Here is a 14,782-nt window from a genome sequence, read left to right on the forward strand (position 1 = left end):
AAATCGTTTCAAAAGAAAGAAAAGAAAATGATCTACTGTTAGGTTAAAAACTGGAATTTTAAAAAAGAAACCCATTGATCTTTTTCCTTAACAGATTACTATAGGTAGGGCTGTTTTAATATCTTTTCATGTTTATAATATCTGAAAGTCAGTCATAATACCTGCAAATTTTTCCATTCTTGTAGTTTTTAATAATGCTTACTCCCAGGACAGACATGCAGAAACACATACACTGCAAACCTGAACCAAAGAATGCTAGGTCCACGGGGGTTGCCCATGCATAGCACCTCGAGAATTCTTTGTGTCAGTCCAGGCACAACCCTGGAAGCTGGGTGCCTGCCAAGCGTCATGCCCGTGTGGGAAACAAGTGTTACTTACGCAGCTCGCCCACTTTTAGGATCTCACACAGCATCTTGGTCAGCTCTATGCTACTGCGGCCAAAGGGACATTCGTGCTTATCTTCCCGGCTACTATTCTCAAGCACAATCTGCAAGTAGAAAGGGAACAGGTCAGAACGGGATGTCAGTTTGTGGAAAACATCAAAAACACTGGCTTTGTGGTAAAAGAGACAGATCCACTTGAGATTACCAAAGTCAGGCTTAGGGCCAAAACAAAATTATACTCTGAGTATATTCTCAGTATAGAGCATGTAAAACTCTTATGCTTTCCAAATCTCCTAAAACTTTCCACCCTCTAAGAGGGTATTTTTGCTCATCGGTTATACTTGCGCAGAAGTGCCGATGGATGGAGAGTTTTTCAAACCAGGACAATAAAAACCTGTTACTGAAGTGGTAAGACTGCTCCCTCCTGCTCCTCTCCAGTCACATCTTCCCCTTTCTGGAGAGAGCAGTTCATTGCACTTTCAACTCCTACATTTTAATCATGTATCTCCCACATGGGTGGGTCCATGTTCTTACAGGATCTCACCCCTGGCATTAGTTTAAAACTTTTTTGTTGTTGTTTTTGAGAGAAAGAGAGAGGGAGAGTCAGTAGGGAATGAGAGGCAGAGGGAGAGAGAGAATCTTAAGCAGGCTTCACACCCAGCTTGGAGCCTGACATGGGGCTCAATCTCATGACCCTGAGATCATGACATGACTGAAATTAGTCGGATGCTGAACTGACTGAGCCATCCAGGAGCCCCAAGCCCTGGCATTAATTGACCAGAGCATGCCTAAGGGACATGTGACACAAACAGAACCAACCAGAGTTAGTCCCTGAGATTTATCATACAAAAAGAGAAAATAAAATGGCCCAATTGTGCTGACAGTACCCAAGAGGTATGAGCACAAGAGCTACCTGAATGCAAGCCTGCAATAAAATTTTAAAAAGCAAAACAAAACAACAACAACAACAAAAAAAAAACAAGCCCAAATGCAAAGGAAAGCAGAGAGGGAAGGCAATGGGAGCCCTGGCAGCACCTGAATGGCTGGTCCCACTTGTTCCTAGAGCAAAGCTGCTTCCCTGTCCTTACAGTTTATCTGCTCAAATCCTTCTTCTGAAAACTCTTTGGTTGGTCCAATAAATTCTCCTCTATCCTTAAGATTGTCTGAAATGTTGCTACCACAATTAAGGGAACCATTGCACACATGGATGAAACAAAAGTAAAAGCAATAGAACTGTGTTTTACAATTATTAAACTTCAAATTCATATGTTGACAAAAGGAATCACCAGCTTATGCATCTCTGGAGCCATCTCGAATACAGTTGTCTGCTACCTCCTCTCAAGAGCTATACCATCCTGAGTAGGTGCGTGTCTCCCAATAGCATCTACACAAATGCTGTGCAAAAACCTATGCTGTTTTACCCCCTAGACTATGAACTCTTCAGTGGTGGACATAGTGTTTTCTTCATTCCATCAATAACAGTCATGGAGTACCCATTATCTATCAGGAAGATGCTCCACAAAGTAGAGACTCCTCGTGGAGCAGTCATTCTAACTGAGGAAGACAAATGAAAAAATAGGTAATTACAGTTTATCACAGGTGCTATGGGGAAAAAAAATAACTAGCTGAGGTGCTAAAAGAGCAACAGGAAAGGCCTGAGGAGCAGAGTTTTGATAACCAAGTGACTGTTGGGAATCCAGGAAGAGAAAGAGGTTGCCATGTCAAAGTCCGGAAGGAAGAATGTAGGGATCGAGGACAGTGACCCTGAGTTGAGCAGGATGTGTCTGGGACAGGCCAGCACACCACCTAATCTATAATGTGAAGGGATATGGGGTTGTGCAAGGCAACACTTTGGGTTGCAAGAGCCCGAGTTCAGGGAGCAGAGGTGAGCCAGGGCCCCTGCCCCGGGGTTTCCATGAGATGTCACCCTAAGACCTAGAGATGCTAACCACGAGGTTTAGGCAGGCAAGTGACATGAGTGACACAGCCTGATTTGTTTTGAAAATATCTGGGAGTACAGAGAATGGATAGAAGAGAGGAGAGGAGAGGAGAGGAGAGGAGAGGAGAGGAGAGGAGAGGAGAGGAGAGGAGAGGAGAGGAGAGGAGAGGAGAGGAGAGGAGAGGAGAGGAGAGGAAAGGAAAGGAAAGGAAAGGAAAGGAAAGGAAAGGAAAGGAAAGGAAAGGAAAGGAAGAAAAAAAAGAAAGCAAGCAAGCAAGCAAGCAAGCAGGCCCTGGGCAGCATTCCTGGCAGAGACAAGGGTGGCTCAGACTGGGCCTGCATGGGGCACCTAGCATGGAGTCATAGGGAAGGAGAGGCAGGCAAGGAATGAACAGGAGAAGGATGGAAAGAAAGAATACTTGGAAGGAGAGAAGAAAGGGGGAAGAAGGAAAAGTAAGTGTGAAGTGCTATCTTACTGATACGGACAGGTCCCCCCCCCCCCCCCCCCCCCCCCCCCCCCCCCCCCCCGCCTAGGCACAGTCACAACATGGTTTGCATTTTCAATCTCCCCTTCCACTCGATGTGCCACGCACAGTTTTCAGAGCCTCCACCATCACCACTTTTCCCTTCGTCATGATTGTCCAAGAAGTTGATGAACCACACCGTTTTGTAAGACTCTCCAACGGTCTGGAACATATGCTCTCATAAATAATTATGTATTGAATATCATCATGAGCATAACCTTTATTGTCCTTGGGATTTATGATGAAAATTCTTCCCAGTGGTCCCTTTGGGTCTACATGCTAGGAGTCGATTTTTTTTTTTTTTTTTTCTCTGAGAAAGCTGAACATCAACTCCAACCAAACCCCTCCTCCATCCAAGCAAGGAAGACCAGTGGTAAAGAGTCTTCGAAAGGCTCATTCATTCCCTTCTCGAAGTCTCTTCTGGGCAATCTACCTGAGTGCAAGGACTCATTAGGTTGACCCTGAATCCCCCCTTTCTGTTAAGGGAATTCTTTCTCATTCTAATCAGGAATTCCGGTTCAGGAAGGCAGGAGGGGAGAACAGCTAAATCCCCATCAAACAGTGAATTTTTCTGTTTTAAAAATTTTGTATCTGGAACAGTTAGACATGTATCAAGGAGCAAATCCCGATCTCCTGGTGACAGGGGAATGAATGGAAACAACAGAGCAAGAAGACAACAGAATATAAAGAAAAGACGGAAGACAGGTAGTTTCCAGCCAGCTCCCAGCTCCCACTGAGGACATTCCCCTGCATTTCACATTAACATTCTATTAACATTTCATGAGCACATCAATATTTAATGAGGATGTGATCTGCATACACCGAAGATAGAATTACTGCAGCCAATAAATGTTCCGGAAACATTTCCAAGGCACTGTTTATTAGCAGGCACTAAATTAAGGAGTAATTTAAGTAATCAATATGTAAATCAGCTCTGAGAAGCCCTTCTCTTTACTCTTTAATGTACCATCCGTCTTATCATATTTACCCACCTAAAGAAAAATAAACCCTCCTTCTTGAGCAGTGTCTTTTAGACAAGGCAGACACAAGTCTTTAAAGTTACCTGTGTGGATTTTAAGATCCACATTTCTGCAGAAATATTCAGAAAAGACTATGATTATGAACATTACTAATAAAGTATTACTAGAGTGAGAGATAATTCTTAAACTAGACAGTAGCTTTTTGTTTTAAATTTAATGCGCTGATCTATCTATATTCAATCCTAACATTCTGGTATTAACCATGTTCACAAGAGACATTCTGAAAAGTTCCATTTGAAAATATACCAAGGCATATTTTCCATCTTCATTCTTTCCTCACTCTTTAATTTTAAGACTAAACATACTGGAACAGAAACCATGATGGATGGAGCACAAAAGCCTGCTATTATCACTCATCCTAGAATGTGCCATACCCCAAAAGAAGTTGTTATTGTCTACATGTCTTGTAAAAATAAAACACCAGATACTTGTGCCATATTAAGCACAAACTGTATTTTAAATACTTTCTGGTTTGCAGGGTATATTTACATAACTTCTATCAATTGATCCCCCAGCAAGTCCATAAGATTGATAAGGAAGGTATTACTATTATTCTCTTTAAGTTCTTGGCACAAGAGGAAGAGTTGACTTGCTTAGATCACAGAGCAAGCCTAGGTCAGTCATAGAGTTTCATTGTGAAGTCTTCCATTTCCAAATCTCTACCTGTGAAGATGGCCTCCACATACATGCTGTCATAAACCCCAATGGATTTCATGACTAAAGAGGTTAAGGAACTTTGATCAATTTCTTCTATCTCACTGAAGTGGGTCTATAAATCCCTGCTCCTCCTAGACAAAAATACAAGGTTCTCTGTCATCTCATTCATCCCCTGAAGATCAGCAACAATTACTCAAGGTGAGTGACCCAGTGCTGCATGGAGTAGCTCACAGACTTTACGTCTCTAAATTTTTAAGTACCCATCTTGAGAGCTCTGCATTTTCTCTTCTCCACTGGTTCAGATCATGAACCTATTTGGCTTGAGCGTTTAAGTGCTAAATAGAAGGCTGGCCACACTCTAGCACTCGCCCCTTCTCTGGCTCCTGGGGCCACCCTTGGCCTCAGCATCACATTGCTGACTTACTCAGCTGGTTACCCCTGACCCATTTGCCTCCACTTTCTTTAGAGTTCTCTTCTAGGGTGAGCTCAATACATTCTGTTTTCCCCACAGCCAAACCTGGAGTGAGAGCCTTAAGGGTTCCTTCCACTACCTCTCTCACCCATGAAGCCTTCTTTCATATGCTGCTGTGACTCTCAGAGTCAGATGAAGCACAGTGGGCTCTTCACAGGCCACCCAAGACAATGTGTGAACATGGACTGCGTTCTCTCCAAAGAGAAGGGATTGTCCATCTTGCTCCGATTCTAATTCAAGGCTGCTAGGAAAACCATCAAACGTACAGAGTCTGAGCAAAACTAGTTTAACTTGTACAAGGCATTCCATCTCTGTGAGACATACAGAAGTTACAGAAAGCTCACTTCCCAGGACTGTGGTGCAATCACAAAACAAAGGCCAAGTGCCCAAAACAGGTCTGATCTACTCGTGGTTTACTATCTCTTTACTGCCCTTCCTCTTCTTATTCCTGTGTGACCCCTCAGCTGCCATCCACATGATGCTCTTACCAGCAACTAAAACAAAATCATGACTGCAGTGAGGCTGGCTCTCTCGGGGACACATGAACATAAGCCAGAGGTTCTCACATCATTGTAGCAGGAGAACCATATAACCATATAACCACTTGCTTACACCAAAATGCAGATAGGAAGCCCCATGGACTCAGAATCAAGCAGGAGTCTTCCACAGGAGGATGTGGTGGTACAAGTGCAAGAATGAGCAAGGACCCTGAAGAATAAGTCACAGTCTGATGATTTTGGCAACAAGTCTCAATGCTAAACCATTATGGCCACGCCAGGACACATATCCTCAGGGTCTTGTCAACCTCACAGGCTCTGTTAAAATCTGTCTCCTGACCCACCAGAGGAAGTGCCAATCTTCTCCTATGTTAAACCAACAACTAAAACAAAAAAACCTCATTTGTATCCATGAAGTTCCCTCTGCAACATAGAAGTAACTCACATTAGTAACAGGATCATAAACACCCCAGAATGGCCCATTAGCCCTTAGATCCCATCACCAAGACCCAGACCTCTTCTGAGGTCAGAATGTAAGCCCAGCTTCAGGTCCTCTCACAGCAACTTGGGAGCCAGGAGGGAACACTTCTCCTGCGTTTCCCCTTGGTACTGATATGGTACCAAGTGCTAATGGTGATTGGTCCCAGGAAGCCAGAGAGAAGCATTAGAAAGTACACTGAGCGGCCTCAAGGGGGCTGCACAAGAGCTTAATTGTGATCATGAATTTTGAGCAAGTCCATAAAATCAAACAAACATGCTGAACCCTAATAAGATGATTTCAAATGGGCAGAGAACAAAGAACATTACAATTATAGAAAGCATGCCAAGCAGGAAAACAAACCAGAACAAGTCAGAATCCCAGCTGCTCAGCCACCTGATCCACCACCCCCATTCTACAGATAAGGGAAGTGAGGCCCCAGAGTAAACGTACCTAAAAGAGAAAGCTTTAAAGGTGCAGACAAGAGGGCAGAGAAAGACAAGCAGCAGCTAATATTTACTGAGAACATTTATTTCCCAGGCCTCGTTCTAAGCACTTTCACTGATGGTCTCACTGAAGGGATACATTCTATTACATTACAGAAATACTTGCACCATCCCACTTCACAAATGGAGAAACTGAGGCAAAGAGATGTTGTCTCATTTGCCCAATATCACATAGTACGGAAACAGGCCCCACACAGGAACTTAGGTGGCCCCACAGCAGAGCACATGTTCCTACTTACCGATTCCTATCAAAACATACTACACATGCTCCTACTGAAAAAGCGGAGGATGAAACAGTAGCAAAGTTTGGCTCGGGGAAGTCCCTACCATGGGACTCATCCCTAACAGATGCGTAGACACCTCTATGGCTCTGAACAGAAAGGATTTTCCTTGATCTACTTCTAACAGGCTTGGTGACTTTCTGCACGTTCCTTAACCTTAGTTTTCCCCTACAAAAATGGGGACAGGAACACCTATCCACAAGGGTTGTACAGATTACTGAGAAAAAGTGGAAGGTGAAGATCTCCTTAGTGCCTAAGACTTCTAAAACACTCAGTGGTAGAGGTGATTGATCTCCTATTGCTATCAATAATTACATGAGCTCTTGTTCCAGGGTATTAGTCTTCGCTTTACTGAAATATTCTTATAATTCTAGGGCAAAGCTGTTAAAAAAAACACACACACGTAACAGAAAACAAAACTGCTATAGTGATTATTAATCTTGCTTTTTGGCAAAGGAAGGGCTCGGGTGGGATAAATATTATTTCTCACTTAGATAGGGTTCATAAGGTTCTTTCAGCATCTCTTTGGAACAGTGGTTCTCAAACTTGAGTAGGCATCTGAATCATCCGAGGGATTGCCAGAGACACAGACCGGGGGGCTGCTCCCACAGAGTCTGATTTGGCAGGCCTGGGGTAGAAATGAACAAAATACGCAAGCAGGCAAACTAAACCATAGATACCCCTGAGAGGCTGAAGGGATTGAGGGAAGGCATGTTACAAAGAATTTTAGAGACCATTTCAAACATATGTTTAGCAGTATACTCAAAAAAAAAAAAAAAAAAAAGCACCTTGCAATTACACATACAGAAGTTCGGTGGAGGAAGAAATAAATCGGATAATAAAACTGCCCATGGTATGTCCAGGGCTAAAGGACAGGCCTCAAAGCCTTTGGACAAGGCCAATGACACCAAGCGGCTGCAATGGAAAGACTGAGTTAAGAGTGTGGCTCTGGGAACACCCAGCGCAGAGTATGCAAAGACTTCAAGAGCTGTTGCCAAGGGCAAAAGAACAATGCATCCCAGGAAAAGAAGAGAAAGAATGTATAAGAGGTCCGATTAGTGAAGAAAACAAAGTAGAAAGCGTACACGGCGAACTGAGATAAATAACAATCTGGACAAATGAGAAGAATGGTATAAAACCCAGCTAATGAGGTGAAATCCTTCCAGAATGAAATTAGGCAATTGCACATACAGAGGCATAATAAAAGCCATAAATATAAAATGGCAAGGAATTGACTGGGTAATGGTGTAGTAATTAAAGCCTGGAGGTTCATAATAGACCTCAAATTGAACATTAATCAACCAAAAAGAAGCGCTGCCTGCACTTTGATATAGTGCAACCAACGCAGGATGTGTGGAGCACACCAAGCAATCAGAGCCAAGCTCTGCTGAGAAGTCCTCCCTGGGGGTATGGAGTTGGGCAACACCAAGAGGGAAAGATTACGTAAGAGCAGGGATGATGTGAGTCTATAACTGCATAGTGACTCTGTTGTCACTGAGGGAAGCTGAGACATGGGCTCTGTTGACTCTTCAAAGGTCAGAGGCCAGATGGAGTGACTCCCCTGCTGATGCCTACATCACAGAAACAGCTACAAGACCTCCTCTCAGGCCAGGACATGTCCTCCTGGGCCCAAGGATGGTGCAGGCGTGGCCAGCACCTGCAGGCATCACTACATGCTTAGAGAGGTAACATCTTGTTTATTTAAAGCCATGGTTTTCTAACATGAGCTTGTGCTAGAATCATCTGGAAGCTTATTAAAACCACAGATTGTTGGGCTCCGACCCCAGAGTTATAATTCAGTTGTTCTGCAGTAGACCCAAGAATCTGCATTTCCAACAAGTTCCCAGAGACTGTGGATGCTGCTAGTTTGGGACCACACTTTACCAGTCACTAATTTAAAGTTATGCCACGTCTATATTCTCATTTTCCATCATTATCAAACAAACCTCTTGCTTTTAAAGACATGAAAAGCAGAAATAAATAAATCTGACGGTTCTGATATTTTTCTGTGACTAATGAAAAATATCATTAATGAGTTCAAATCCATAGAGGATGCGGATTTGGTAGTTGCCAGGGGCTGGGGAGAGAAATGGGGCGCGATTGCTTAATGGAGATGGGGTTTCCTTTGGGGATGACGATAATTAACGTCTTGCAACCATATAGAGGTAGCATTTGCACAACATGTGAGTGTACTAAATGTCACTGAATAATTCACTTTGAAATAGTTTATGTTACGTGAATTTCACCTCAATTTAAGAAAGCGTGAATACAGATGGACTGATGATCATGTGCAAACTCTCAAGTGTTTAACTCATTTGGTCCCCACAAGCCATCAAGCAGGCTTGATGTTACAGATGAGGAAACCATGCCTTGCAGCTTGAGAACTGCATCTGCTGTCTATCCGTTAAATGGGATGCGCTAGCATCGTGAGTCTACAGGCAAGATTCAAAACTTCTGTGCAGGGGATCCCTGGGTGGCGCTGCGGTTTAGCGCCTGCCTTTGGCCCAGGGCGCGATCCTGGAGACCAGGGGTCGAATCCCACATCGGGCTCCCAGTGCATGGAGCCTGCTTTTCCCTCTGCCTATGTCTCTGCCTCTCTCTCTCTCTCTCTCTCTCTCTCTGTGCCTATCATAAAAAAACAAAACAAAACAAAAAAACAAAAAACTTCTGTGCAATGGTTTGAACTGCTTCTTGGGTGGCACAAAATATTTCTATCTCCAAGCTGGGGTGGAGGGCTGACCAGACAGAGGCACCAGAGGTTCAGAAATGGCCCAGGATAATAGTCCTACAGGACACCCAAGGACAACTACATGCAGTCTGAGAGAAGAGTAAAGCATGAGGTCCTTACAAAGCCCTCAGTATCCACTGATGAGGAAGGGCTCCACTGCACACTGCTTAAAGGCAAATCACACACGCTTCCTTGCATTTATTTGTGAAAATTCACATCTGTATTATTATATTGATTAATTATATTAATATATAATTATATTAAATATACAAATATAACAGCATTCATTATATTAATTATAATAGTTCTATATTATCATATTAACATGAAACATATTTAATATCCTGTATTAATTATATTATATACATATATAATGTCTACTATATTATATATGATTGTATATTAATATGTATTTATTATATTATCATTATATTATATATGTATTTTAAAGATTTTATTTATTTATTCATGAGAGACACACAGAGAGAGGTAGAGACAGGCAGAGGGAGAAGCAGGCTCCCTAAGGAGAGCCTGATGTGGGACTTGATCCCAGGAGCCTGGGAAAATCTCAGGAAATGCTGATGCTGCTGGTCAGAGAACCACATTTTGAAAAGCAAGGTACTGTACTTCCCAAATCTGTCATATGAATTCTAGCCCCCACCCTTTGATTCATTCACTCATTCATTCATTCACTCAACAATTATTTCTTTTTTTTTTTCCAACAAGTATTTCTTTAAGCATTCATTGTTAAGGACTTGCTAGTTGCTAAAAATACATATATGAACCAAATACCATCTTTAAGGGCTTGTAATCTATTTGGAAGATGCAAGGGGATGAGATTTGGAGGGTGGACAGGCTTTCACTTGCTATGTCTCTCTTTTATCTACTTTTATCTACTTCTGTTTGCATTTTTTACAAGGAAGTGTTACTTTGCAGGAGGAAGGTTCGCGTGACATGCAATGGGCAAGCAGAGTCAACTGTACAGAGAGGGTGAGCCTTGAAGGGGAAGAAACTGATTCCAGACTCTCTCCTGAGGCATCTTAACATTCCAGACCAGAGGTGAGCTATGGAATGTAATAAAGATTAATTGCAACTGGGAATTGGATGCTGAATGAAGCCAAAGAAGCCCCTCTGCATCTTGGGCAGTATTAGCAATAAATCACAGGATCACGGGGCAAAATTTCGACTCACTCAACATTACATTACTGAATACAAATGCCTTCCATCTCCTTCAATGGAATGCAAAGACACCGAGATGCTGGCATTGTCTGACAGTCACTGCTGGATGAAAAATTAGGCTTGACATTTCTCAAGCCTGATTTCGTACTGAAAAATTGTCACTACTGCCTTAACAGTTATTGCAGTCTTAAAGCTAAGTTACGCTCCACATATATTGTCTGAAACATATTTGGACATAACTCGCTTTACTAAACAAACACATTCCAGGAGAGCTAGTGATAAAATGAATCCCTGTAAGTCAGATCACACCTCATTTTCCCACTTAGCTCACAGATTTATAAATTCGCTCTGGCTTGGGAGAATGGACTTGTGGGGATGGAAAGGCGAGGAGAATTATTTATTTCCTATCACCTTCTTCTAGACAATAATTAATCAGCCTTTTTTGTTTGGAAATGTTGATTTTCTGATTACACACATATTAAATTAGCTACAATGGGAAAATTATTCTTTGAAACCTAATTAAGAAATTAGGCCATACACTGTTTTACTTGAATTAATGTGAAAAGGAAATCTTTCTTCTATTAAATCCAGATTTTTATTTATTTATTTTTTTAAATCCAGATTTTTAAATGGAATTCACCTTGTCTCGTCTCATTCTATATAAGCATCCCAAACCTTGGCTACTTCTGTGAAAGGAGAGCTCTCTTCTGTGGGGCAGCCCTCTTACAGGCGTGGGTCCCCATGTGGTTTCCTTCTCTGCAGACTGCTTCCCCTGATACTGCTCCCCCCTCTCATTTCCCTCCCACATTTATCTAAATTTCTCTTCTCCTTTGGACCCAACTCAATGTTACTTTCTTCATAAAACCTTATGCAATTCCTTCCTAAAGCCCCATAACCCTTTGTCTTTCTCGCAGCAGTTCTCACTTTCTGCCCCAAATTGTCGCAAAGTATGTGTGCCTTATTTTCCCTAGTGGGTAGAACCACATCTCAATCACCTGTGAATCCCTCACAGTGTAGTAAAGTCACATATACACTAGGCACTTGTTAATGAGACAGTGACTAAAACAAGGGAATGGACAGTACAGGACACAACTCTGGCCTCCAGTTGGGCTGGCAGTCCCCACCAAGGGTCCACCAGACATTTCCATCCCTTACAGCAAGCATCAACTTGCCTGGTTTTAACATGAATACTTTCATAATTTTCTTCTGTACGTTCACATGCATCTTCAGGGAGTTACAATCACCTTCTTCTGCCTGCCATCCGTCTTCCCCATTCTATTTCCCTGTGGACTCTATCAACAGTCATGATTTCCATGATGCTCCCAGCAACCTCCAATCTCACCCTTTCCATCGCCCAGGACCCAAAAGCTTCCCCACAGCTGGAGCACTTGGCCACACAAGGAATCCAAACTGTGGAGGAAAACTCATTTTGGAATCTTCTGCAAGGGCCTGAGGGGTCCCCCCTCCCCAGGGAGAGGGGGCCACAGTGAAGGAGCAACCCAGTGCAAATTCTCACTGGGCCAAAGCCCATATTTCAAAGTCCTGTTTAGGGAAACTACACTCACCTTCTTTGTGCATTGTGAAAACAAACATTTACAGAGCTGTTGGAATGTGTGAAAAATGTCCTTAGTTGTGTTTATGGAAAACACTTGGCAAGTATTTGCTATAAATGCTTCCTGTAAATACTGTGAGTGAGAACCAGCAGGAAAAAAAATGTATGAGATGACAGGGAGCCAGCTTCCATAGCAAAAGACGTCTCTGCACACACCCTGCATGGTGTGCTGGCTCCACTCTTCACTCTCCCATTACAAGGGGATCCTGCGTGGGGGGTTAGAGGCAGAGGAGAGGCAACCCACAAAGGGAGCTTCAGGGCTGGCATCCCATGTGAAGTCCTGAAGGGGAGACCTACTCATGTTTCCTAGGTGATAATGCCCCTGGTAGGCCTTCCATCTCTTTGTTGCATTTTGGGCACCAGTTCTGATTACAACTCCCCTGTTCCAGCTGTAAACAGGCCCTCGATGTGAGCCCCATTTCCCTTTCCTGATGACTGGCGTCTCCATTAATTCTACGTTTGCAGGTACAACATGAGAAATAGAAAACAAGGCATTCAAAAGTATTCCTTTATAGCAAGATTAACACGGAGATTTCTCCTACCTATAATTGACATAGATCTCTGAAGATATGGATAGAGAAGTTCAGAGAGTAAAGCAAGCCAAAGCAATGCTTGAGGTTTTCCCAGGAAGCAACCTTGACCAGCCCCAAACTGTCCTCTAAAATGAACCCAGTCCCTCTTATGCCACATGAGGTGCCCACTGGGCACCACAGAGAGGCTGGTTATTCTTGCTCCCAACCAGCCAATGTAGTAAAGACTTTAAGTGTTTAAATATCAGAGAGATCAACTATCTTACAGTTGTTATACCAAAAAAGACTCTAGGGATCCCTGGGTGGCGCAGCGGTTTGGCGCCTGCCTTTGGCCCAGGGCGTGATCCTGGAGACCCGGGATCGAATCCCACATCTGGCTCCCGGTGCATGGAGCCTGCTTCTCCCTCTGCCTGTGTCTCTGCCTCTCTCTCTCTCTCTCTTTCTCTGTGACTATCATAAATAAATAAAAATTAAAAAAAAAGACTCTACTTCTTCGTTTTAGAATATTTTCTTAAAAAAAAAAAAAGACACAAACCCTGATGTATGCAAGGCTGTCAAGGCAAAGAGGCACAGTGGCTTGGCATTTGCACCCTCACTCACATTCTTGCATCCAGACTCCTCCCTTGACCCCAAAGGGCTCTCCTTCACACATTACCCAAGCCTAATGATAAACATTCTTGTGGAGCATTTTTTAAATGTTTATTTACAAAATCATTTACTTTAAGTGCATTTCTAGAAATGGGAGTGTTCGGTCAAAAGATCTCAATATTTTTGCCACTTAAAATATATTGATAAATCATCATCCAAGAAGCTTGTGCCATTTCACACTCCATTTAAATGGGGGAGAGTTCCATTAAAATCATGTCACCACCCAAATCTGCACCTGACAACACCAAATGCTGGTTAGGATGTGGAGCAAGAGGAACTCTCATTCTTTGCTGATAGGAATGCAAAATGGTATGGTCACTTTGGAAGACCATTAGGTGGTTTCTTATAAAAGAAATATACTCTGACCATACTAATCCAGCAGCAGCACTTCTTAGTATTTACTCAAAGAGCTTATGTGCATGTATAAACCTGCACACAGATGTTTATGGAGCTTCATTCATGATTGCCAAGACTTGGAAGCAACTAAGATGTCCTTCAGTAGGTGAATGGATAAATAAACTGGTATAATCTAGATAATGGAATATTATTCAGCACTAAAAAGAAATGAGCTGGGGATCCCTGGGTGGCTCAGCAGTTTAGCGCCTGCCTTCAGCCCAGGGCGTGATCCTGGAGTCCCAGGATCAAGTCCCATGTCAGGCTTCCTACATGGAGTCTGCTTCTCCCTCTGCCTGTGTCTCTGCCTCTCTCTCTCTCCCCCTGTGTATCTCTCATTAATAAATAAATAAAATCTTTTACAAAATAAAAATAAAAGTAAATGAACTACTGAGCTATGAAAACAGATGGAAGAAACTTAAGTGCATATTAGTAAGCGAATGAAGCATATCTGTAAAGGCTGCATTCTATATGATTCCAATTATATGACCTTCTAGAAAAGGAAAGGTTTGGAAACAGTAAAAAAGATCTGTGGCTGCCATGGGTTGGGCATGGTGATGAGGGATGAATGGGCAGAGCACAGGGAATTTCTAGGGCAGTGAAAATACTCTGTATATCACCATAATGATAGATACAGGTCACTACACATTTGCCCAAACCCATAGATGTACAAGACCAACAGTGAACTGTAATGTAAACTAAAAACTTTGAGTGATTGAGATGTGTCAATGTAGGTTCACTGATTTGTAACAAATGTCCCTTCTGATGGGTGATGCTGATAGCAGAAGAGGTCATGCATGTGTAGAAGCAGGGGTGAGTCAGTAGGAGAGAGAGAGAGTGCCCCTCATTCAACTACATCACTTACTGGCAAGAGGAACTGGGCATGCCAACCACCCACTGAAAAGATCAGGACAC

The 14,782-nt window shown here is 42.8% G+C and overlaps 1 protein-coding gene across 3 annotated transcripts in view; it reads right to left on the minus strand.

Moving 5' to 3' along the window:
- Positions 1-14,782, minus strand: part of ELMO1 (engulfment and cell motility 1) — a 525,693-nt gene that overhangs the window by 234,860 nt on the left and 276,051 nt on the right. For all 3 annotated transcript variants that reach the window (XM_038557346.1, XM_038557348.1, XM_038557347.1), the window contains one exon: positions 379-487. In XM_038557346.1, coding sequence (XP_038413274.1) covers positions 379-487 — 109 coding nt within the window. The remainder of the gene's footprint in view (positions 1-378; positions 488-14,782) is intronic.

Source organism: Canis lupus, chromosome 14, assembly GCF_011100685.1.
Source record: "Canis lupus familiaris isolate Mischka breed German Shepherd chromosome 14, alternate assembly UU_Cfam_GSD_1.0, whole genome shotgun sequence".
Taxonomy (NCBI): domain Eukaryota; kingdom Metazoa; phylum Chordata; class Mammalia; order Carnivora; family Canidae; genus Canis; species Canis lupus.